Below are 27,527 nucleotides of genomic sequence, written 5' to 3' on the forward strand. Positions count from 1 at the left end.
CTAGTATGTGAACTACTGGAAAGATTGTGTGCCTATAGAGTTAAGAGTAAGAGTTTCATTTCATGCATCAGAAGGCTGTATAGTGTAGAGAGAAAAATATGTTCAAAACATTACAGTTGTATGTGTTAGCCGCCTGAATATATATTACTGTCTTTGTTTTAAAAAATTTCTCTCAGGATCCCAAAATGGTATTTGTTTGTATGGGTTATATTTATCAATATGTATTGCATTAAATATTGAAATCTAAGTATTCACTGCTACTGTGGATTCTCACAATTGTTTGATGGGATTTCAACATAGGCTGGCAAATTTGAATTTTGAGTACCCTTGATTGGGTCTGACCCTCTGGACTCCAAGGAGAGATTTTAAGAAACACTGATTTCTTTTGCCAGGTAATATGTAATAGGTTGCCACTGCAAGTGTATTTGAAAAAGATAGCTTACTCTATGGTGTTGTTTTTTTATTTTTATACTGGAATTCTTCATGAAAAAATCCAAAAGGATTTACAAAAGAATAATAAAATATCTCTTCAAGAAAACAATAAAACTAACAGTGTCAGTGAAGATAATATAGAAAAGCAAGGCATAATTCATTTTTAAAAAGCAGTCTAAGAGGGAGGTTGTCCTGAAGCACATGTTACTCTAGAATTGCCTTGGGTGAACAGGCTTGATTTCAGCTGTTCAAACAAACCAATGTGTAGAAAACAGCTACACATTTCCTAATTTATTATTAAATAATTTGTATTCTATCAGGGGCTTTCAGCAGTTTACAGCAACAAAAATGCCAAATAAAATTATATTATTATAAAATCATTGTAACAATTCCACAAAAACAATAAAAAGAAAATCCAGTGATAAAACCATATTAAATCCCAATGGCTCTAGATTCTAGAAGACAGAATAATTTGTACAGCCTTCCTGAATGGACAGCAGGTTAGGGCTCCCTGCTCTGGAGGAGGTTTCCAAAGGATGGGCACCAGCTGAGACCTTCCTCCTGAGAAAGCCCTACCTTTGTCATGAATGGGATTACTAGCAGGGCCTCCCCAGAAGATATTTAAAGCTCTGGTAAGATAGCTTTGAGGGGGGTGGTCTTTAAATATTTGGACTTTAAGCTGATTTTGGAAAATCTGTAAATTTTAAAGCACAAAACTGCTATTGGCTTGTTTCCAGATGAGTCATTTACTGTAAGGAGTATAGGCTCAATGTATTTTAAAATAATATTTTATTTATTGTGCATATGATTTTTTTAAATAGTGGTATTCTGTGTTGATTCTTTTTTTAAATTGTCTTAGACTATTTAAAAAAAGATTCTATCCAAAATAAATTGAAACAAGCCATTTTAAAAATTTCTATGCACAATACTTTGAAATGGACTCAGGAGTCATGATTGACACTGAGTGAATTTGCACTTTTAATAATCAGGAAGATACAATGGCATTGAAAAAAGTGACTGATGACCATTTTTCACACTTAGCGACCATTTTCACACTTAGCGACCGTTGTGGCATCCTCATGGTTACGCGATCAAAATGTTGATGTTTGGCAACAGATTCGTATTTCTGATGGTCGCTAAGTGAGGAGTCTCGAGGAGGGGGAAAACATTTAGTGACCAAAGTTACAATGGCATTGAAAAAAGTGACTGATGACCATTTTTCACACTTAGCGACCGTTGCGACCATTTTTCACACTTAGCGACCATTGCAGCATCCTCATGGTCACGTGATCAAAATTTTGTTTGGCAACAGATTCGTATTTATGCTGGTTTCAGTGTCCTGGGGTGACCTTTTGACAAAAAAAAATTTTTTTAATCGAGCCCCCCCCCCCCCCCCCCCCCGGTCAAGGGTGTCCCTCTTTTCCAATCTGAAAATCTGGTCATCTTACGCAAAGCTGTTAAAACCTGGCTGTTCCTGCAGGCCTGGGGCTGATGAGTTCCCAACCCCACTCGAATGGTTGTGGCTGTTGATGAGTTTTAATCTGTTTTTAAATATATATTTTTTTGTATTTGTTTTGTCTTGTGTCTTTTGTACTCCCCCTTTCCCTATTTGGTTTGTTAGCCGCCCTGAGTCCCCTCGGGGAATAGGGCGGCATACAAGTTTAATAAAATCAAATCAAGTTTATCTTTAGCCTTGCATGTCTCTATGAGGGCTTTCTCTGCTCTCCTCTTATGAATGCACAACCATTTTGCTCCAATTTCTCATAGAGAACTGAAGCAGCGATACCTGCTCATGTAAAGCAGGAATGCAGCAGTTGATAAAGCAGCCTTATGACTCTGGAGAAAGATGATATTGTTTTCATAATTATAAACTACAGTAAAGGAAATTATGAATCAAAATCAGGATTGTTTTGTCTTCATTAAATTTTCCCTGCTGTTCAAGTCAGGCCTTAAAACAATTGTATAACATTTGGGAAGAAAGATGAAGCTCAGCAAACCAGCACTAGAGGCCAAGATGGAAAATATCTCCACTGCCACTATGTATTTTCCTTTAGTGCTCAAATGGTTTGGAACAAAGGGTATCCAGACACTGCAGAAGACCAACATGCTGAAAGTCATGAACTTGGCTTCATTGAAAGTATCAGGTAATTTCCTGGCCATGAAGGCAACCAATAACAGCCAAGAAGCCCAAATAGCTTAGGACACTGTAGAACATAGTCACAGAGCCTTGGTTGCACTGCAGTATAATTTCTTCCACTTCTGAATCCATGTCAGTGTCTGGGAACGGGGGAGAAATTGTTAGCTATCCTGTTAGTAATTTTCCATTTTGATCAAGTGACACTTTGTCCTCAGCACTGTTGTTAAACGAAACACCTTTTAAGAAATGATGTAGCTATGTGGGTGGGGAGAGACAGAGAGAGAGATTAGAAAAAGAAGAATTATATGCATTTTTTTAAGGAAAAGGATAAGACTGGGCTCAATGGACATCATGGGCTGATAAAAACATAGTCAAAAGAAATGAAGGCCTGGGAAGGAAATATAAAGAGCATGAATTATGGAGATATAGGATGAATCTTTTAGTCTCAAAAATAATGATCTTCCAAAAGACATTGAGGCAATCACCTGCCATGAATTTAGATTCTTAAGGTTCATTCTTCCTGCTTCTGCTGTTGATCTTTGTCTAAATTTGGATGAAGTCATAGCCTGTAAATGGACAATGGCATAGACAGAATTATAGATGCTATGGCTATGACCAATCATGTTCATTTTTTAAAATGTTCCAGGAAGATCTTCTAGTTTTATTTTCCCACTGCAGATATCTCCATTCACTGAAGTTTTAAATACACAGTTGAAGGCTTGCTGCCAAAGGTCTTCAATAAATCCATCTTCTGTGCTGGATGGATTTATTTAAAACAAAAGGAGTGAATCTTGGTGGGTTATTAGCAGGAATTGTGAAGGACACAGCAGCATCGTGGACCATTTGGGCATCCCAGTCACATTGATAAACATGTGAAGTGAGTTCAACTTGAGCTGTCAATATCCAGACTTTTCTTTTGTTGATCTTGTCCAACTTTTCTTTCTTTCTTTCTCTTTCTTTCTTTCTCTTTCTTTCTTTCTGATAGATCTTGTAACCATCCTGGTAGCATCATGGAATATGATTCGCCATAAAATATCATGTTATTTGTCCTGCTATCCATGATTTTATCATGGATTTCTTCCTCTTGGTTGAACAAGATGCCAATTTCATTAAAATATGTTATTATGGACATTTTCTCTATGGCTTCAAAGCTTAATACCATGCTTAATCAGATACTTTTTTTAGCTTCTATCAGTAGACTACATCATACACCACCCTCTTCTTTCCTTCTTTTCCTTCACAACCAGTAGCAAATATTTTCAAGAACTTGTTGGAAGAAATGTCCATCTGGGTTCAGTTCCAAGTGGGGGGAAAGACACTGGATTCATGGAAGTTGCTTGGAAATAAGGTTTATTGATGGTGGACAAGACCACATGGTTTAAGGTCCTTGCTGGGGGGGGGAAGGGAAGAGATGCTGGCTTTATGCCCTCTCTGGGCTTTTGAATTTGAGCTTGTATTCTGATTGGTTGTCACACTCCCATGGGGCCATGCAAGGGAAACTCTGTAGGTTGTCCTGAATCCCAGGTTTGGTTCAGCCTTGCTGGGTGATGATGTAATGAATGGGATTGGGCAATTCCTACTATGGCTCTGCCTGAAGGAGGTAGATCTTTGTTGTGTAGAGTAGACTGGCTCAGGCCTTAATGACCCATTGACAAAAATGGGGCTGAGTTTCTGCCTCCCTTTTAGGGGAAATATTCTGTCCTTTTAATATCTCCTAAAACATTTCATTTTTCTAGGAGAGGGGTGGGTACAATCTGTTGGAGGGCAAAATGCCCATGAAGCAAAGTATAATACAATACAATAGCAGAGTTGGAAGGAACCTTGGAGGTCTTCTATTCAACCCCCTGCCTAGGTAAGAAATCCTATACCATTTCAGAGAAATGCTATCCAACATCTTCTTAAAGACTTGCAGTGTTGGGGCATTCACAACTTCTGGAAGCAAGCTGTTCCACTGGTTAATTGTTCTAACTGTCAGGAAGTTTCTCCTCGGTTCTCAGTTGCTTCTCTCCTTGATTAGTTTCCACCCATTGCTTCTTGTTCTACCCTCAGGTCCCTTGGAGAATAGTTTGACTCCCTCTTCTTCGTGGCAACCCCTGAGATATTGCAACACTGCTATCATGTCTTCCCTAGTCCTTCTTTCTATTAAACTATTAAAAGTAGATCTGGCAAGTCAATATTTCAAAAGATGGTGATCATGATTGTGGAGATTCTCTCATAAACTTAATGTGCATCATGTCAGCTGCTCACTGTTTCAGTAATAATCTGTAACAGAAGTGGGTTGCAAATCCCGGCGCTACCAGTTCACTTGTGCTTGCACACGTGCACTCATGCAAAGCTTCTGTGTATGTGCAGAAGTACCTGGCCGGGTGGGTGGAGCCTCCCACCACCACCATTATTGCTTTGCCCGATCCGGGACGAACCGGGATCAACCCACCTCTGATTTGTAAGTATTTAATAGATGTTTCTGGAAATATATTATGTAACTTTCCCTGCAAATATTGGTGAAGATTTTATGTGAAACACATGAAATCAAGGAAAACTATGAAGGGGAAAGTGAGAAGCATGGGGAGAAAGCAAGTTGGCAGGGAAGACTGCTCTCTTTTGGACAGAAGGGGGTGGCTCTTTGAAACAGTAGGTGATGATGTTCTATTGACCACTAGGAGGCAGTACATGACCAGATTGAGTATCATCAGATATTGAATCTGAGGATTTTTCCATACTGGTAAGGATGAACTTACCTTATGAATTGAAGCAAGGAAGAGGCAGTTCAGTATATTGTAGTAACTTGATTATCTGCACGTTAAATTTCCCCCAGAAGGTGTTTGGGGACTAATATTTGATCAAAGCATTTACCTTTGGAGGGGATAAAGAAAAATGGTCTGCAATGGAATGTGCGTCATTCTCCTTTATGGGGAAACAGAAAAAGATAATGTCCCTTCATTCAAACCAGGAAATGAATGAGTTGATTCTGAGTGCTAAAATGAAAGGGCCCTTTAGCAATAAAGCTGTGTGGTTGTCGTTTTTTTTAATAGAAAGTAGGTTTTATTCATCTTTTCTTTTTTCCTGGGACCAACTTCTTTTCATGATGGTCAAACTTTATGTGCATCCAGAAAAGCTCAGATAGGAAGCATAATGGCTAGCAATGAAAAGAGAACAGAAAGTCAGGCAAAGTTGCAGAGAAGTGAGTAATATTTCATGAAGAGAAAGAATAAACAATGAGGCTAATCAAGTCTGTTATAAAATTACAGACTCTTCTTAACTGTAAGACGGAAGTAACATACAGCACTTAGAACAGCTTGAGTTAGAAGACCTTTAACTTACTTCGTCTCTAGGGAGAGTTTGTGTTTCCTTCTCTTTTTTTTTCTGGGAGGGGAAAGCATTTCTATTTTGTGCCTGTTTATTTCCTTTTCAGGTTTTGACGTGAACGATCAGTAGATGTTGCAAATGGCTGTAGTTGGCAACCACAAAGATATCCAAATGATTGTTGGTAACGTATGTTGACTGGCTTTAAGCTGTGCGATTCCCAGAAAAACATGTGTCTGACAAGCTCTTTGTCCTTTGCTAGAGTTGTTGCTTTAGATTTTTTTTAGATTTTAAAAGGAGAATGGCAATCTGGCATGTTTCAGAGCTCTGGACCTCACACAGACCCCAGAAATAGCCTTAAAAAAATATTCTGGAAGGCTGCAGATTTTTATTTTTTATTTTTTTGCCTTCTGATAAATGGATTTTTTAATAAAACATTTGGTTAAATATTCTGGATGGTAACCGTTTGATGAGCTACTCATAACACATTCTCAAAATTTCAGACGTATTCATTAAGGTTGGAGGATCGTGTTTGATGTATACTATGCACACCTGGTCCAAAATATTGTGCTTGACAGGATAAGAGAACAAAAGGGTAGATCACCACCATTACTGCTAAGGCCAACATTTTCAAATACCTTGCTGAACCATTATGCAATCCTTGTTTATCCTGCTGTTATCACCACCTCACAACATTGCTAGAAGTAGACTTCAGCTATAACCATGTAAATCTGAACCTTTGCCCTTTTGCAAGTTTCATAAAAGATTACACACTTGTAGCTGCCCTCTTGATGTTTTTTGAACTTTCTGCCCCACCCATCAGTCTCAGGTTCTCTATATTCTCATAAACGTAAATCCTTCTCTCATGGTGATGTCACATAAAACAGAACTTTAACCCTGGTGTGTTATTGTAACCTGTCATCTGGCATAGTTCAAGGATTGTTTCCTTTAACTACAGGTTGTTGTTTTGTTTTTGCATGAGACTCATCATTTCAAAAGAAAGGCAAGAATTTGAAAAATAGGCAGACCAAGTCAAAAGGGAACTAGATATGAATTGTCCAAATTTTTACTCAACGTTAGATTATATCTTAGATTTCCTGGCTGTTTTTTTTTTAAAGAGTTGTCACTTTGATTTTTAAGCAGGGGAAGGAGATAGAAATCTTGTAATTGTGTTGTCCTTGCTGGGAATATTAGACATGAGGCAGATCCACATTTTCTGCTCACCTATTAATAGTAGGGCCTACCTCCAACACGCACACTTCTGGAATTTAGGAATGACGACATCATCCTCCATCTGTTCCCTACTATTCATACATATTATATACCCGTGATGATGAACTTCCGGGTTGCTCATAGGGCCATTTTTCTCCCTCTGGAGAAAAGCCTCCGGAGGGCCTCCGGGGATGGGGGAGGCCATTTTTGCCCCCCTCCCCCCAGGCTCCTAGAAATACTCGAAAAACAAGTCCATCATGTGCCAAAAGTGGGAGGTTGTGCATGCATGCATGTGGAAGTCACGCACATAGAATTATGGGTGTGGGGCATGCCCATGTATGACTCCCCCTGCACTCCCCCCACTTTTGGCACATGATGGGGAAAAGATTAGCCATCACTGCTATCTACCCACCCTCCCCAGTTTGCGTTTATTTGGCTTCAAGACTCCTACCTGCTGTTCTAAACTATCGTAAGCCCTCCTTCATAGTTGATCTGCAGTCCTGTCTTCCAGACATGATTGGCTTTAGCACCTGACATTATCTTCTCTCCTCCAGCAACTGTCCTCTGCCTTTTATGTCCATTTCATCCCCAAATGCCAGCCTCCAATATTTTCCATTAGTCAGCAGCTGTTATTTCTCTATTTTCAACTGACTCAACTATGGTCCATTAAGCTGAGGAACATTCCTCATAGCTTTTCCCCACTAGATTTTCATCAATTCATTCAACCCTCATTATCTCTCCAAGAGGTTTTGGCTCAGGCTTTGTAAAGCTGGTCTCTTTGATTACCCACCCAACCACATACCCAAAGGACTGCAAAAGTTTTCTGTCTCTTCCCTTTCCTCCCATCCTCTCTACATGATCTTCAAGATGCAGACTCAGTATCTTGGAATAAAACTAGTGTTGCAAAAAAAAAATGCTAGTTTGTTCTTATGAAGGAACCATCCATTCTTCCTTCCCCAAAGTTTTTACAGATCTAGAATGAAATCTAGAAATAAAGAACAAGCAAACTGTTCTTCTTTGGGTTGACTTTTGTAACACCAGGGCAATGACGACAGAAAAATGATAAAGAAGTATGTGCACACATGTTAAAAGAGAATATATGGGAAAGGAGGTGGGATCAAGATATCTGTATGTGCAAACATTTGGGAGAGTTAAAGGAAAGAAGATCTGCCCACATAGGAGGATGAGAAAGTCGAGAAGCAGGGGAAATGTGCATTCAGCACCTAAAGTTATTTGACAGACAGCTCTGGTTTCTATGCTTTTCATTACTGGATGTGAAAAAGCTAAATGCTTTGAATTTTTGCCCTTTGTATACCTGCTTTAGTGATCTAAGAATTAAATTAGAAAGGAAACAGAGAAGAAGAGACCCAGAAGATTTCCAGGGGGAACATGGGAACTCAATTAAAAAAAAACAAGAACTTCTTGGTTTCATTTTCAACTTGAGTGTGGAGGAATACATAGAATTTGGAATGTTCTGTACAAAGCAGTAAGCTAATAATTCCAGTATCCATCTATACAGATTAATTAGAATAATTAAATATTCAAGAATTATGGGAGGCAAGAGACAAGGAATTATACATGGCTATCAATGAAACATTATTTGGACATCTATACATCACATTTCTTTTAAAATGATAGTGTGAGATTGACAAGACACAACTTCTGCATCAGTTATGCAATGTCCATCATCCTTCATTCTATACTTGTACCCCATTTTCAGGATGGGTGGACATATGGCCTTGATGTATTCATATATTTAAGTTCATTTTATTCGATTGTGAAGTAAGATAAACAAAAACTTATCTTGAGTAGAGTTTTATGGCTGTTAATTCCATAGACAAAATTCCATATTGCTAATATAATATTGCTAATTCCATATTTTTTCGCTGGCAGGGATAAAGACATGGCTTGCTTTTGCCTTATTGTGAAACATTGTGGGGTGTTTTTGTCTTTGTGTATGTCCATGACTATAGTCCTTGGAATTCTAAGTAGTCTCCCATAGACATACTCCCCAGGTTTGATCTGGTTTAGCTTTTCAAAGATCTACCAAGGTTAGCTACGTGCTACCTCATGAGCTGGCCATTGTCTTGCAGCTGAAGGCAAGACAAGTAGCAATGGAGAGAAGCCAAGGAGAGAAGCAACCTAGAACTAAAGAGACATTTCCTAATAGTGAGAATCAGTGTGATCCAATCAATCAGTGGAACAGTTTGTCTTCAAAAGACACAGCTGCTCCATCATTGAAGGCTTTTAAGAAGAGATTGGACAGCCACTTGTTTGAAATTGTATAAGGTCTCCTGCTTGAGCAGGGGATTGGACTAAGAGACCTCCAAAGTCCCTCCCAACTTTGATATTATACAGACATCCTGAACGTACCTGCATCGTTTCAACTTCTATCCTATAAACTTCTATCCTAGGGCACTGCACACCAGAACAACTAGACACAAGAACAGTTTTTTTCCCCAAATGCCATCACTAACCCTAACCCTAACCTTGGCTATCACTAAGTGTTGTATATTTTCATTCTTGATGAATGCATTTTATTCTCATGTACACTGAGAGCATATGCACCAAAGACAAATTCCTTGTGGCTCCAATCACAGTTGGCCAATAAAGAATCCTGTCTATCTGTCTATTCTATCTGTGTTAAATAAATCAATTTAGATTTGAATTTTTTAAATAAATAAAATGTCTCTTTCTGTGTATACATGCAAGATCTAGTACATTGATTTTATATATTAACTATATATATTTACGTCAGGTAATTATGTTTCTGTGGGCATTTTTCTTCTCTTTTTTTCTCTTTCTCTCCTCTTTATTCAAAATGTGTAGGAACAAAGGACAATGTAGGAGGAGAAGGAAATGTTTCTGCCGTTACACTTTCACCTTTATAGTTACCTTTATGGCACAGGTAGCAGGAACTGAAATAAAGCAGCTTTCCCTGAAGGAGAACAATTCATAGGTTACTTCCGGAGGGAAATACATGAGCGGGGAAAGGACTATGGCACAAATTCCCCCTTCTCTGGTTCTTTGGCTGCTGCTGATGTTGGTGCTACAAGGTGACTGATGGGGTCATGGTGGGTGGGATGCGAGAAGGGGAAGTAGGGGTCTTTTGTCTTGACTCCAAGAAAAAAAAACAGATCTATAATGTCTAGTTGGTGTAAAGCTGAGGCCTCTTTCATCCATGCTAAAGAACAGGGATTAATGTTTCAAAGAAGAAGAAAAAACAGCGGCTCCTTCCCCTAATTCTAAATTCCTTGAGAGCTGACTCAATGTAATTTTAGAACAGTAGGAATGTAGGCGCTCTACAATCTAAGATAAATTCTGGAAACAAGGGAGTAAAAAGAAATGGGCTATGCACAGCAGTCTTCCCCAGGCTGAAATCTTGATAATTTTGGTTTATAATTCCCATTATTCCTTATCTAGGAGGGCCATGAGGCTTGGGATGATTTGGGAATTAAAATCCAACAAAGCCTCAAATCATTATTAGGGCTAGCAAAAAAGTTATCTTAGAGAGTGGCAGGAAAAGTTCCCTTGCATATTTGTGGCAATGTAAATCCCATCTGGGTGCTTAGAAATGGTGACTGAGAACTGTGTGGATTTGGGCTTAGTTCCTGCTTTAGTTCTTAGTTCATTGACATGGAAAATAAAAAGCAGAAGTTTTGCATTGAAACCCCAACCTCAGTGATATTCAGGAGTGAATCATGTCTGTGGTAGATTAGAGAACAGAGAAGGGGAAACATAGATTCTGAAGATTTGCTTTTACTGTTTTCATATCCTGCCTTTTTCCTATGAAGTCATGAACTGAAGACTTGTTTAATATGGTATTCTCATACCCAATATTGAACATCTTCGGACCAGGAGAATCATTGAGAAGGGGAGAAATCTTTTAGCAGCCAGGAAATATATTTTAGAAAATTTGTTTTTGAGAGGCCTTAGCTTGTTTTGGTCTTCTGAAGCTAGAAAAAAAGAGCTGAGCTGTGAATAGGAAGTGAACTTCAAGGGCTTTTCCCACTGCTGAGATGAAGTGCTCTCCACCCATGCTAAAATCAACAAAACTTTACAATATTGGTAATCCTAACACCTCTGCTGTATGCTCTTCTATGCTTGTTCCTGATTCCCTGATAAGATAAGGATGTCACAGCCCAAGGAGGGGGAGGGAGAAAGAGGGAGAGAGAGAGAGATCCCATTTTAACACTTGAACTGTTACTGATGATTTAAGCCCACCTCATTTATGTGGATAAAAAGAAAGCAATGCCATTAGGGTGTATGGGGGGTGGGGATGCTTGTGCTGCACCATAGTTAGCTAATAAAAAAGAATATTTCCAATTCAGAGTTGAAATGAGGGGTCCTTATTGTTCTCTGAACTTAACTGCAAGTAAAATTTGACCTTGTGACCCCTGAGGGCATGGACAGGATTATGGGGAGTCTCAGTGCTGCCACTTGTGTGCTGGACCCGTGTCCCTCTTGGTTAGTCTCGGCTTCCTGGGAGGTGACACGAGGCTGGCTCCAGGCGATTACCAGCGCTTCATTGAGAGAGGGGTTATTTCCCACCACCTTGAAGGAGGCGGTGGTGAGGCCCCTCCTTAAGAAGCCTTCCCTGGACCCAGCCTCTTTAGCCAACTATCGTCTGGTCTCCAACCTTCGCTTTGTAGCGAAGGTTGTCAAGAGTGTGGTAGCAGGTCAGCTTCCCCAGTACCTGGATGAAGCTGCCTACCTGGATCCGTTTCAGTAGGGTTTCAGGCCTGGATACAGCACAGAGAAGGCATTGGTTGTGTTGGTTGATGATCTCTGGCAGGCCCAGGACAGGGGCTGCTCCTCTGTCCTGGTCCTATTAGATCTCTCGGCGGCTTTCGATACCATCGACCATGGTATCCTACTGCGATGACTCAGGGGGGTTGTGAGTGGGGGGCACTGTTTTGTGGTGGTTCTCCTCCTATCTGTCAGATCGGTCACAGTTCGTGTTGACTGGAGGACAGGGATCGACCCCGAGGCGCATCACTTGTGGAGTGCCCCAGGGATCAGTTCTCTCACCCCTCCTGTTCAACATATATATGAAACCACTGGGTGAGATCATGAATGGTTTGGGGGTACGGTATCATCAATATGCTGATGATACCCAGCTTTTCATCTCCACCCCAAACCACCCAAACGATGCCCTCAACGTGCTGTTCCAATGCCTGGAGGCTGTGCGGATCTGGAGGGGAGGAACAGGATCAAGCTCAATCCCTCCAAGACTGAATGGCTGTGGTTTCCGTCATCCCGATTTGTGCATCTTGTTCCGTCTTTGATGATAGGGGAGAAACTTTACCTCCCTCAGAGAGGGCCCACAACCTGGGAGTCCTCCTGGATACACGGCTTAGTTTAGAAGAACACCTGACGGCCGTGACCAGGGGGGGCTTTTACCAGATTCACCTGATATGTCAGTTGCACCCCTTTCTGGATTGGGATGCTCTGTGCACAGTCACTCATGCCCTCGTCCTTTCTTGCCTGGACTACTGTAATGCTCTCTACATGGGGCTGCCCTTGAAGAGCACCCGGAGGCTTCAAATGGTCCAGAATGCGGCTGCGCGGGTTATCATGGGGGTACCTAGGTGCTCCCATGTTACACCCCTTTTAGGCGGCCTGCACTGGTTGCCTGTTGTCTTCCGGGTGTGATTCAAGGTGTTAATTATGACCTTTAAAGCGCTCCATGACTTAGGCCCAGGATACCTGTGAGACCACCTACTGCCACCAGTAGCCTCCACCGTCCAGTGCGATCCCCAGTTGGCCTCCTCAGGGTGCCGCTGGCCAGACAGTGTCGGCTAGCAACCCCCAGAGGGAGAGCTTTCTCTGTGAGAGCACCTTCCCTCTGGAATGAGCTGGCCCTGAAACTTCACATAATCCCCAACCTCCGGTCCTTCCAACGCATCCTAAACAGTTGGCTTTTCCAGCAAGCCAGCCTGGCTTGGATAAAATAAAATATAGCATTAATTTGGTTGTTAATTTTAATTAAATTTTTAAATTTTTATTACAAATATCAATTGGTGGTTTTTTTGGATACTTTATTTAATGTCCCTTTTAATTTTTGTAATATGTGTTTTCTTTTATGTTGTACGCCACCCTGAGTCCTTGGGAGAAGGGTGGCATATAAATCCACTAAACCTAAACCTAAAATGACTTGCAGATGTTTCATTATCTAAACTAGGGAACATCATCAGTGCTGAGTAATTAAATGTCTGCAAAAAAAAACAACCAATCTCAGAGAGCATCAAGGACTCTTCACGTTAGTTAGCAACAAAGGTGTACAGAATGTACAGTATACAAAAGGACCCCCTTTTCATTGATGCTTGCTTTTTTTAGTGTTTGGAAAGGGTTAAGCCAAGTCCCATCTGGTAGAGTCATATTTCTCAACTTGGCAATTTAAGATGTGTGCACTTCAACTCCAAATATCCCCAGATAGTTTGGCTGGGAAATTCTATGACCTGAAATTCACACATTAAAAAAAAATGTGTTACAAATTTGATGTATCTTTTTTACTAATTATGAAAAAAGCAAAAAAAAAGCAAAAAAAAAAAAAAAGAACAGAAAGTACAGCTCAACACTGGATCTCAATAGGCCAGTCTTAGAAGGGGCCCCTTTTACAAAGAATAGAGCGGGGGATGAAAATAACCGAGTTATTTTTTACATGCTCGACTGCCCCTCCAGGGAAGTTTATTCTTGCAAGATTTCACACATGAACATCTGCTGTTTTAATGTAAGAAGAAAGTGCATTTTCAAAAAGAACCTAAGTAATACAGTGGGCACAATTACACACATTTTGTACAGGTGATCTTTGATTTAGGACCACAATTGGGACCTGGATTTCGATTGCAAAGTGAGGCAGTCTTTAAGTGAGTCATCGCAAGACTGAATCAAATGTTATGCCCATTTTTCCATAGTCATTAAGGGAATCATGTGAACATTAGGAAAACCATGCAACTGTTAAGCAAATGCAGCTTCTACCATTGATATTGTTGCAAACCAGCTGAGAAGGTTGCAAATTGGGACCACGTGAACACAGAATATTGCAACGGGTCGTAAATGTGACCTACATGCCAAGCACATAAATTGTGATCATGTGACTGCTGGGGTGGTGCAACACTCATAACTTGAAGAACAGGTTGTACATCACTTTTTCAAATGCCATTGTAACTTTGAACTGTTGTTAAATGAATAAATCAAGAACTACCTATACACATTTATGCAAACATCAACAAACTATTTCAGTCCAAAAGTTAAATACATTTCCTTTTCCCAGAGTCATGGAATCCTATAGAGCCTAGATCAGAAAAAAACCAACATGGGATGCACCGCCAGATGGACACTCACCTACTGTCATGTTCCAAAATTAAAATCAAGTACCTAAAGATCAAGTTCTGGCACACCCAAGTTGAAATTCAGCATTGCAAGGACTCTGACATTGATACTACAAATACAGTATAAACCTGCAATATGATTGCCAGACATATTTAATTTTATAAGCCATTGGGAAGAGTTTGCCATCAAAGTCTCTTGTTTTGAGTTTCCATATAGAGCTCTTTTTTTCCCCTATCTTTGAAATAACTGTCTTTTGTTTTTGTTTTTTCAGATGCTACCAAGGTAGAAGCAGGTAAGTGTTGTGCTTCAGTAGAAAACCTTTATGTAAAGGAAGAAATTGATATTAAATTGCATAAGAAATTAAGCATTATACAGACTTAAGAGATCCAACCATTCTTCTATACGATTCTTCTTAACAAGAATTGTTAATGGCAGTAATTATTCTTCTCAGATATTCTGCTGACATACAATATAAAGACTCTCATGACCCAGGGTTGAGTGCTGATGACATCACAGATGCATCCATGTGGTTCTCTCTTGGAAACATGGATTTGTCTTTGACTTCTTCCATGACATTTTCTCAACTTCCCAATCTAATTCACAATATTGGATGTCCTAGTGTGGTGATGGCTAACTTTTTTCTCGTTGCATGCCAAAAGCATGCATGACAGCGTGCACGCGCCTCTGCACCAATATTGCAATACATGCATGACAGCCCCCGCACCCATAATACAATGTGTGTGCAACAGCCCTCGCACCCTGCTCTCCTGTGCATGTGCATGAGAACCCCTGCTCCCCCCCGCCCGGCATGTGCACTGCCTGCACCCCATTTTGGAACTAGTAGGCCTCCCTGCAGTGCCCTCGGACCAAAAATGGGCTGGGGGGGGGACGGACAACATCCCCCACCTCTGCACATGCATGTGTGATCCCGTGCATGCAGATGGAAAACCCCCTTGCCCCATGCACACACGTCTCCCTCGTGGCCCAGCTCCCCACTCATGCATGGCAAAAACCCAAAAATCAGGTGGACGGTGGAAGGCATGCACACATGTGTGGTGGAGCTGAGCTGAGGTGACAGTCATGTGCCCAGAGAGAGGACTCTGTGTGCCATCTGTGGCATGCGTGCCATAGGTTTGCCATCACAATCTTATCTAAATCTTAACTAGGGCCAACACATCACATTGACACTATATCACATTATTAATTGGAAACAAGCAAGATTTCTGCCCATGGACTTGCTGTAAATCTTCTCTCCTCCCAGCTTGTGGGCAGCCTGTGACGTCACGGATCGTTGGAGGGCTAAACGCTTTGGAAGGGGAATGGCCCTGGCAAGCCAGCATTTTTCAAGGCAGCAGACTGGTTTGCGGAGGGTCCCTCCTCAGCTCCAACTGGGTAGTATCTGCAGCTCACTGCTTCAATTTGTGAGTAGACATTAGAACATTAGACACTGCGACGCAGCCGCTACCGTAGCAGCTGGAAATTAGGCTGAATGATTATGTCATCGGTGTTGTGGGTCTCAGGAAGTGCAGTTAGACAATAGAGGGAAGGCAGAAGAAGCAGAATGTTGGGTATGAAATTTGTTAAGTGAGTTTTGACTTTTCTTTCCACATTTGTTAATGAAGCAATTAGTAACACGGTTATTAAGTGAATCTGGTTTCCCCATTGACTTTGCTTGTCAGAAAGTTGCAAAGGGTGATCACATACCCCAGGACACTGTAACCATCATAAATGTGTGTCAGTTGTCAAGCATCTGAATATAAATTACATAATCATGGGGATGCTACAACAGTCAAAACCAGAGGTGAGTTCCTACCAGTTCGGGCCAGTCTGGAGAAGTAGGTAATAACTCGGTCTACCACACCCTTGAACCAGTTCTCTCGGCGGTGCCATATATAACGCCATCTTGTTTTTATTAATGTGCATGCGCGCATAGCATGGCCCTGAGAGAACTGGCAGTAGCAGCAGCCGGAACCCACCCCTGGTCAAAACTGTGAAAAATGGTCATAACTCACTTTTTTAGTAATATCATAACTTTGAACAGTCACTAAGTAAACTGTTGCAGAAGAAGATAATCTCTCTTCATTGTTAAACCTAAGAAAATGCCAGGCTTTGCAAAGTCCAGCCAAATGCAATGCTTTGTGTTTAAATCAGTGTTTCTTAACCTTGGCATCAACTTGACACTAGCTGGAGAAATCTGGGAGTTAAGGTTCCCACATCTTAAAGTTGTTAAAGTTGAGAAACACTGGTTAAAACTAAAGTATTTTGTATATCTGTTGTACAGTTGTATTTATACAGCTTTAGCTTTTAATATTATAAGTCTCCCAGAGTTATCCTGTTGTAAGATAGGCAGACAATAAATTTGATAAATAAATAAATAAAGTGAAAACATCCCAGAGGAAAAAAAATTCAAACAATTATATTATTGTTTTTTTAAAAAAAATAAAACATATTAACAAATATAATTGCAGCTTTTAAAATACAATATTTCACTTCTTTCAGCAGAAAAGCTCTTTTCCTTTCATTGTGTTGAAGATAAAAGAATAATACATTGGCCTTAATAATTTTTCATGTACAAGGATTCAGCATCATAGCCTGAATCCAAGGAGGGAAGGACCTTATTGACTCTTTGCAAGAAATAATGGAATATCATGGACATTGATGAGGGACGCTAATGATGTCTAAATGATGAACAAGAAAAGTTATTTCCTGAATAGCAATAACCTATCCATGGCTTTGCAGTGGAGGAGAAATAGATTCCATGGGCACAATTGGATTGAGGAAATTTAATCCACTATCTTACACAGCTGTACAATAGTAATTTTAACTAAAGAGTTGATGAATTTTCAGCTCTAAGGATATGAGCCGCGGTGGCGCAATGGTTAGAGTGCGGTACTGCAGGCTACTTCTGCTGCTTGCTAGCTGCCTGCAATTTGGCAGTTGAAATAACACCAGGCTCAAGGTTGACTCAGCCTTCCCTCCTTCCAAGGTCGGTAAAATGAGGACCCATATTGTTGGGGAAAATATACTGACTCTGTAAACCGCTTAGAGAGGGCTTAAAGCACTCTAAAGTGGTATATAAGTCTGCTATTGCTATTCACAAATATGGTTTACAAAAAATCAAGATAGCAATTCTGAGAGTGTATTAAAAACTCCTCTCATTTTTTATATGGACCATATACAGGAAGCGCATAAAAAGGGGGCTGAATTTTGGTTGCACTGTCACAGTCACTATCTTGGTTTTTTTTTTTAACTACATTCTACAAACATGTATTTGTTTGTTTGTTTGTTTGTTTATTGGGTTTATCGAACTTGTACAGGTATAAGTATAAACATGGACATGAACAAAGGAGTACAAATAAATGGGGACAGCAGGACAGGGATGGAAGGCACGCTGTTGCGCTTATGCATGCCCTCTCACAGACCTCTTAGGAATGGGGCAAGGTCCACGATAAACAGTTTGAGACTGAAGCTTTGGGGGTTTGAGGATGTAACAACTGAGTCATGTAGAGCAGTGGTCTCCAACCTTGGCAACTTTTGCTGGCTGAGGAACTCTGGGAGTTGAAGTCCACAGGTCTTAAAGTTGCCAAGGTTGGAGACCACTGATGTAGAGTATTCCAGGTATTTACCACTCCTGTAAAAACTTATATTTCACTTTTGATTCTTAACTTTCAGCCCTGAAGTACCCTACGAAATACAGTTGGGTGCTTATAAACTCCAGGACCCTTCTCCTAATATGGTGACATCGACGGTTAAACGTATCATCTCTCATCCTGACTACACGAAAGAGGAAGGCTCCAGCTGGGACATTGCTTTAGTGGAGCTGAATTCCCCAGTAACTTTCAATGACTATATCCTTCCCGTCTGCTTGCCAACATCTTCTGCGGAGTTTCCTGCAGATACAAAATGCTGGGTCACTGGATGGGGACAGATTGGATCAGGTAAGGAAAACTGGAGGAAACATGAATAATTGTTCTCAAAGAGACTATGTGTGATTTTTGTTTGCTTGTTTGATTGCTTGCTTGCTCAGCTACATATATCTTTATTTGAGAAAAGAAAGCTGCCAACTGTGCTTTTCCTATGTGGGTTTTAAAGGCTTTCCATAATCTTCCTCAATGTGGCTTGATGTATGTTGGTTGCATCATAGACAGCAAAGTCTTAATGGGAGTTGTCATGGAATAAAGTAATATGGTAGCGCAGTGGTTAGAATGCAGTATTGCAGGCTAATTCTGCCACCTGCCAGCAGTTCGATTCTCACAGGCTCAGCCGTCCGTCCTTCAAAGGTCAGTAAAGTGAGGAGATTTGGGGGAAAATATGCTGATTCTGTAAGCCACTTGGAGAGGGCTGTAAAGTATTGTGAAACAGTATATACTGTAAATCTGTGCTATTTTGTTCCAAGATGGTGTCGCATTCACGCTATGGCTTTGAGCCCCTGGTGTCACAGTGGAGTATGGCTTTGAGCCCCTGGTGTCACAGTGGAGTATGTAGGCAAAAGCTAGAATACCCGCAGGGAGTTATTAAAGATTGGATCTTCTAGTCAACTAGATATTACCAGCGACTTCCAGAAATCTCATAATATACCAAGTGGCATAATAAGACTTCCAGGCTCTCCATGGATCGTTGTTGGGCCTAAGAGGCAGTGAAGAGAGGGAAAGCAGAAACGGGGATTCAGAGCTGGTTTGCTAGTTTGGTTATGGAAGCAGCCTCACAAACCAGCATTACCAAGCATTTTTCTAACCAACTCTAGATCCTTTGGCACAAAACTGATGAACTAGAGCCATGGATGGCAGTGAATAAGCTCATTCGCAACTGCTGTGTGATGATCATCACAGAGACCTGGCTTCATCCACTTGTACTGGATGCAACAGTGGTGCACCACACATCACTTCGACAGAAACAGCAACTCCGGTAAAAGCAAAAGTGGAGGATGTTGTATTCACACACATAATGACTGGTGTACTAACAGTAGAGTTACTTATACACACTGTTCTCCAGATGTGGAATTCTTAATGTCATTTGTTGGCCATTTTATTTACCTAGAGAGATTTCTCTTATAGTTATCACCGCTGTCTATATTCCACCTGATGCAATTGTTAGCACAGGACTCTCTAAGTTACATGACACCTTCAAAAAGCAGCAGTAAATTTACCCTGCAGGTGCTTTTGTCGTAGCTGGGGATTTTAATCAAGCCTGTCTAAAATCTGTTCTCCCTAAGTTAGTATGTATGTATGTTGTATGTTTATTATACTTATATGCCACCCTATTCCCAAGGGACTCAGGGCGGCTAACAAACACATGGGGAAGGGGGAGATACAAAAAACAAACAAGACAAAAACAAGATACAAAAACAGCTTAAAAGCTACACAACAATCACAGCAATTCAAGTGTGGCTGGGAACTCATCAGCCCCAGGCCTGCCAGAACAGCCAGGTCTTGACGGCTTTGTGGAAAGCCTGAAAGGTGGTGAGGGTCCGAATCTCCACGGGGAGATCGTTCCAGAGGGCCAGAGCAGCCAGAGAGAAGGTCCTCCCCCTAGGGGTCGAAAGTCGACATTGGCTAGCTGATGGTATTCGGAGGAGGCCTAATCTGTGGGATCTAATTGGTCGTAGGGAGGTAATTGGCAGGAGGCGGTCTCTCAAGTACCCAAGTCCGATACCATGTAGGACTTTAAAAGTAACGAGTAGCACCTTGAAGCGCGTCCAGAGTCCAACAGGCAGCCAGTGCAGCTCGCGGAGGATAGTGCAGTATGTGCAGTGTATCACCAGCCATATGTACTCAAACTTAAGACAGGCATATAGAGCAATCCCCCTCTCCCATCTGGGTACGTCTGACCACATCTCTCTGCTGCTGTGCCCAAAGTATATCTCCCTTAGGAAAAGGAGAAGGCCAGTCAGGAAAACTATCAAAAACTGGCGGGAGGGAGCAATCTGCCAGTTTCAGGACTGTTTGAGACTACTTAGTGGAGCATATTTGAACATTTGGAGCTGCAAGAAATCACTGATGCTGGTACTCTCCTACATTAAAACATGCACAGACAATGTAACAGTGAATAAGCACATCAGAATTTACAGTAATCGTAAACCCTGAATGTCAGCAGAGGTACAATCACTTCTGAGAGCGGTGAATACAATGAAGCCAGGGCAAATCTGAGAAGAGGCATTAAGGTGGCCAAACAGAAATACAAACAAAAAATAGAGAAGCATCTGGAAAATAATAACTCAAGACAGGTGTGGCAGGGCTATAACACATAACAAACTATAAGGGCAATATGAAAAAAATAGCCAATGCTAATGCCCTGCTAGTAGAGGAGCTAAATAGCTTCTTTACCCGCCTTGAGGTCAAAAGACCAGTCTCTGTGGCTCTAGCCCAAAGGCCCTCTGACCTCCAGCCACTCACCCTGGATGAACATCAAGTGAGAGCTAAGCTGAAGGCTGTAAATCCCAACAAAGCTGCAGGGTCAGATGGGGTGTTGGGAAAAGTGGTAAAAACCTGTGCTGACCAATTAACAGGGGTCCTGACAATGATTTTTAACCTCTCCCTGCAACAGGCTAGAGTCCCATCATGCTTGAAAGCAGCCACAATCATCCCGGTTCTGAAGAAAGCAGCCATAAACAGCCTGAATGACTATAGACCCATTGCACTGATGACTATAGTGATGAAGTGCTTTGAGAGACTGGTCCTACAATATCTCAGGTCCTGCCTTCCACCAAATTTTGATCAACACCAGTTTGCTTATAGAAGCAACAGTTTGACATGGGACGCCATCACCAACGCTTTACATATTGCACTGAGCCACCTTGAGAAATCTGGGAATTATGTCAGAATGGTTTTTATAGACTATAGCTCGGCCTTTAACACCATCTTACCAGGAATTCTCATTGAAAAGTTGACTGACCTGAATTTCCCTCCCCTCACTTGTGAATGGATCAAAGACTTCCTGACGGATCGTCCACAAACAGTAAGGGTTGGGTCCTTTACATCTTCCATGCTGAAGCTCAGCACAGGCTCCCCTCAGGGCTGTGTGCTCAGCCCCTACCTGTACTCGCTGTATACACATGACTGCATATCCTCTGATCCATCCAACATCATAATAAAGTTTGTAGATGAAACAACAGTGCTGGGTCTCATAACTGGAGGGGACAAATCAGCATACAGGGAAGAAGTCCAGAAGGTATCCGCTTGGTGCTCAAAAAACAACTTACATCTAAATACTAGTAAGATAAAGAAGATGGTGCTAGATTTCCAGAAGCGCAGAGAGGAACCTGCCCCACTGTATATCGAGAGGGACTGTGTGGAAAGGGTTTCCTCTTTTAAATTCTTGGGAGGGCTTATTAGTCAAGATCTTACCTGGAAAAACAACACGTCTCTGGTGATTGGAAAGGCCCAACAGAGACTTTCATGAGCTGTAAGCCATAATCGTCACAATTATGACAAATCACAGCTTGAACTATCTTGCTTTGCATGTAATGAGTCTATCTCATATATTAGTTTCACCTTTTAAGTTGCATTACTGAAATAAATGAACTTTTGCACATTATTCTAATTTTTCAAGTTTCACGTGTGTATGTGTGCATGTGTGCGCGTGCGTGCACACATGCACACATAGAAAGGTAGGTAGGTAGGTAGGCGGAATAGTACAGGTGAATTGCTTGCACTGACCTGAAAATGGTTAGAGTACTAGTTTGGGAAGATCAGGAAAAAAATACTTTGAGATATCATTGAGGGCAAACTAATGGAAGTCTTTTTTAAAATACAGCTGTTTAAAAATCCGGGGAGTGTCATTTTTCATGACTCCCAACAATATAAAAATAAGAAACAAGATTACACAAGTGGCAAGTTGCATTATACAGCATAAGTACACATTATAAACCTGCCCAGATATTGCTAAAATACATTAGAATTCCCAGAATCTTTCATCACTCATCTTCCTGGTTGGAACTGCTAGGAGTTGTGGTTTAGCAACATCTGGAGGTCTATATAGTGCATTAATCTGTCGCCTTTGCATTCTGGGAATGAAAATTGACTCATTTTTCTCTTCTACAGGAAACTTGCCATCACCCCAAATCCTTCAGGAACTGGAGGTACCAATCGTAGATCGCAAGACTTGCAATGATCTCTATAATGAAAGCAAAGGATATCAGTTACAAACTGATCTTGTCAAGGCTGATATGTTCTGTGCAGGGTACAAAGAAGGTGGAAAGGATGCCTGCCAGGTAGGATGTTCTAAAACCTATTCTTTACAGAGTCAAAATAATATGCAAAGATAAATATTGAGCAATTAAAAGAAAGTTCTATAGGTATCTTCACTGTCCTAGGAAGGAGTTAAATGTGTCAGGCATTTGTTAAACCGGTTTGGGGGCATGGGCAGCCAAGTTATTACCCACTCGGCCAAACCGTTCGAAACTGGTAGGAACTACCTTTTGGCACCACTGGTGATCTATTCTTGAGTGTGGATCTTCCTGAACATGAAGAGAGAGAGATGATCACAATCAAAGTGATGATTAAGTAATATGATCCATCAGAATCTCCTTCTTTTTGAGTAGGAAGTTGAGGGGAGGAGGGGTTATAGGGAGCAGGTGCCTTGGGACAAAATGGATGGCTTCAATCTTGAAAAACAAAAATAGGCTTAGCCTAAAACACTTTTCAAGAGTGGTCCTTGAAATCTTTCTGTGACCCTCAACCTGAGGGAACGTATGAGGTCCTGGTATGGACATAATCAGCCATGGAGTCTGTCTTCCCTATCTCAGAGAAGCCATCCCCCAATGATCAGTTCTCTTTTCCCTCTGGAAGGGCAAGAAAAAAAAGGGTTCCAACCAGTTTAAAAAAAAAGGGGGGGGGAATCATACTCAAATAATCCTGTAAGTTTCCAGGCAGTCAGTCATTCAATTTCAAATGCCTAGAAAAAAGCTTTATTAAATGGACTTGTGTTAATTTCCGAGTACGCCTTCCTGCTGTAATCAAAAAATATCTTTAGAAATCATCTTTTTTTTCCAGTACACTGAATCATACCATCAAGGGAACTGGATCAGCATAATATACAAAGCCATAACCACATTCAGTCAGAATAAAAGTTTTATTATTAGGAAATTAGGAAACTATTATAAAAGCTTAAGTATTAGGAGTATTAGGATCTTGTAACTCAACGCCAAGAGTGACTTCAGAGCACAGTAGGAGTGTGATTTTATGTAGGAGACAGAAAGAACAACCACAGACTAGGCCAGTGCTATCAAACTCATGGCCCATGGGCCAGATGCATCAGGCGCTGGCCCGGTTTAGCGAAGGGGAGAAAAGTCCTGATATGTCACATGATGCCGCTGTGACGACACATGTTTGACACACCTGAACTAAGCAATAATCAGATAAGAGGCAGCTGAGGCCTCCAAATGAATGGGGCATGACGTGTCTCTGAAGGGACCATGGAGAGGAGATGTACTTTCAGATTTGAAAGATTGTTAATGTAACCATACAATAAAAATAGAGGTAGCCAGGGGTGGGATCCTACCGCTTTAACAACTGACTGTGCACTGAGAACGTGCATGCACACTTCACAGGAAAACAGCTGAGGCGCCTATCAGCTGGGCTTCAAAACAGGGGAAGTAGGTGAGTATAGCACGGGGGCGGGCCCAGCTAAAAGTTAGAGCGAACCAGTCCACTCCCAGCTGATAGTCGGAGCCACTGGTTTGCCCGGACCAGTCTGGACCAGTAGAATCCCACCCCTGGAGGTAGCACCTCTGGGTATTCATCTTGTCTGGGCTATTGCACAAGGAAGACAGGATGAAAGTAGTTTTGGTCTGCAGTTGTTCTTAAAGCAACTGCATCACTTCACACAGCTACTTTAAGAAATTGCAGACATGGGCCAGGTCCATGGCCTTCATGTTCCAAAGCATTTGGGAGGATTTAAATTCACAGTTCTGTCTATGTGTATTTGCCAAGAGATTCCCATCATAATTGAAGAACAGCAATATGTATTATCTCTGACGCGCTCCACCTCCCAGTCAATTTTGGCAACAAGGTTGAGGGAAGATGGGGAAATTATTACATAAGTGAATATTTTAATATTCATTTTTACTATCAGACTTTGGAATTTATTGCTGCTTGTTGAGATGCACTTTTACAAAACGAGCTGAGACTTTTCAATTATATTTTCACAGCATCTGTAAACAGAGGGTGGACTTCTAAAGGTTTACACAGATGAAAAGTGTAGTCCTCTGACATTCAGAAAATGCACATGGTCACTTCCTGCACAATGGAGATCAATTCTGCCAATCACCTCCCTACGACCAATTAGATCCCACAGATTAGGCCTCCTCCGGATTCCATCAACTAGCCAGTGTTGACTGTCGACCCCCCGGGGGAGAGCCTTCTCTGTGGCTGCTCCGGCCCTCTGGAACGATCTCCCCATGGAGATTCAGACCCTCACCACCCTTCAGGCTTTCCGCAAAGCCGTTAAAACCTGGCTGTTCCGGCAGGCCTGGGGCTGATGAGTTCCCAACCCCACTCGAATGGTTGTGGCTGTTGATGTGTTTTTAATTTGTTTTTGTATTTGTTTTGTCTTCTTTGTCTTTTGTATTCCCCCTTCCCCTATTTGGTTTGTTAGCCGCCCTGAGTCCCCTCGGGGAATAGGGCGGCATACAAGTTTAATAAAATCAAAAATCAAATTGCTGATTGATATCAAGTTTTTATATGTACTTACCCATGCTCTTTGCCCTCTTCAATGGGGTTTACTAATCTAATCAGGAAGAGGAATTATTAATGAATCAGTTTTCAGGAATTTCACTGAGAACAAAAACAAATCTACCAGGTATAATAAATGCCTATAAATTGCAATATTCCACAAATAGTAAATGTCAATAAATCCATTGGGACTTCCTTCTCAGTGGAATATAAATTTTTGCTCTAATTCTTTATATATATATATATATATATATATATATATATATATATATATATATATATATATATATATATATATATATATATATATATATATATATATATATATATATATTTCAAATGAAGAAAACTTGCTAGTTTTAAGGAAATTGAAGTTCTCTTTCAATGATATATATAGGTAATCATCTTACAGGGTATTTCCCATCAGCAAAGTTGATAAATAGTTGTTTTTTAAAAAATATTTTAAAATTAAAACTGGTAAGCTACCATCAGCGAAATTAGGACAGAAAGAACATGATTTGTTTCAAGTGAGTAAAAATTCTTCAGATTCTTCAAATTAAGCTATATCTTGCCTCCTGTCTTCATGGGTAGTTTTTTGGCAACTTCCCTTCACAGGGAAGATGGCAAGCCTCTTTGTTAAGTCCCCTAAGACTTCCTGCATTGGCACCCACAGTGCTATCCATCTCCAGTCTTCCCGCACAATCAGCAGATCTCCAAGTCTCTTCCACAACTCACAAGCGGGTACTGCCAGCCTTCTGAGGGCCTTTTCCAGTCTTATTCACCCCCCACTCACCCCCATGGCATTACCTCCCATTGTTCTTTATAGGTCTCCCACCACTTTTCACTTAACCTGCATGTCTTGGGGTTACGTCAGTAACTGTTACTGCTTGGATTACTATCACTAAATGATTCAGTCCTGTGACATCGCATTTTACAAACATACAGTAATTCCAGTCCTAATTGCCACTGTAATTTCAAGGACTACCCGCAACTAAAAAAAAAAAAAAACACTTGAAAATGTCATGGTGTTTTGCACAGCAGCTCTTTCCATGGTTTAGGTCCATATGAAGTGGATAGAGTTGGAGAAACTCTCAGAATAATGCCATTTAATTCCCTTTCTTTACACATGGCCCAGTGTGTCGGTTCCACCACAAAACCGCGCTCAACTAAACCGCGTCCGACTAAACCGCGTAGCTGACGTCATCAACAGGGCGACAACAGCGCGGAGACAGAAGCACGCTGTAAACCCTAAACCTAAAATTAACCCCTAAACCTAAATCTAACCCCCCTAAACCTAATCCTAAACCTAATCCTAACCCTTAACCTAACCCTAAACCTAATCCTAAACCTAACACTTAACCTAACCCTAAACCTAATCCTAACCCTTAACCTAACCCTAAACCTAACCCTAACCCTTAACCTAACCCTAAACCTAACTCTAAACCTAACCCTAACCCTAACCCTAACCCTTACCTTAAGTTGAATCGGCTTGCTTTCAAAGCGCTATTTAAAGCGCCCTTCTTTCTCCGCGCTGGCTATTGTCACCCTGTTGATGGCGTCAGCGATGCGGTTTAATCGGGCGTGGCTTAGTTGAGCGCGGTTTTGACGGGTCACGCAGTGTGTCACTTGCTTGGCTTTAGCTAAGGTTTATTCATGTGTTACCCCAGTGCACTTCTGATATGAACAAGAGCCTTGATATGAACATTAAGCCTGGGAAACATTGCCATATTTTGCCTAAAGGTGCTTTAACACCACACAAACAACGTATTTGCCTTCATTGAAGTGCAGCATCAATGCTATGTATCTCATTGAGAGGCATCACTCTGCATTATTTCTAAAGAGATCCCCCAGCACATCCAGTAACTGGAAGAAATTTCTATGCCAGTCCTGAAGCAAACCCAAAAGGCAGATTTACTTCTTTCTTTAGAAATTGGGAGCCTAACCCCTAATCTGATGCAGATATTGAAGGGATTCGATCTAGGTCTTTCTGCATGCAAATTTTATTGCACTGTTGCACAGTCTAGAGGAAACCAAGGGGTAAAAGTCATGAGTCTTATATTGAAATAGGGACTATAAGAAATAGATGTTCTGAAAACCTCATTCCTATTCCACTGAATATTTCTTTTCATGTAGTTACCTCCTTTGTTCTCTTTTTTCTCCACAGGGAGATTCCGGAGGACCCTTAGTTTGCAAATCCAATGGGGCCTGGACACTGGCTGGGGTAGTGAGTTGGGGGGAAGGCTGTGCTCAACGCAACCAAATTGGCGTCTATACATCAGTGCCTTTCTACCTAGACTGGATCCAAAGCAAAATAAATGCAAATAATGGTGGACTTTCAAACTTCCCCAGGGTGACTCTTCTTTTGCTGATTTTTGCACCACTCTTCCTATGAAATACAGACCCTCAATCACTCCGGACATGAAATCTGTACCAGCAAC

At 41.2% G+C, this 27,527-nt stretch overlaps 1 protein-coding gene across 1 annotated transcript; it reads left to right on the forward strand.

Moving 5' to 3' along the window:
• Window positions 1–2,548: 2,548 nt before the first annotated feature.
• LOC116521591 (serine protease 27-like) lies at window positions 2,549–27,481 on the forward strand. The gene is made up of 6 exons (XM_032236248.1): window positions 2,549–2,576; window positions 14,691–14,711; window positions 15,681–15,840; window positions 18,092–18,357; window positions 22,459–22,628; window positions 27,254–27,481. Exons 1-6 carry the CDS (start codon window positions 2,549–2,551, stop codon window positions 27,479–27,481), a joined length of 873 nt encoding a protein of 290 aa, XP_032092139.1.
• Window positions 27,482–27,527: the final 46 nt, after the last annotated feature.

This window comes from Thamnophis elegans, chromosome Z, assembly GCF_009769535.1.
Source record: "Thamnophis elegans isolate rThaEle1 chromosome Z, rThaEle1.pri, whole genome shotgun sequence".
In the NCBI taxonomy this organism is placed as follows: Eukaryota; Metazoa; Chordata; class Lepidosauria; order Squamata; family Colubridae; genus Thamnophis; species Thamnophis elegans.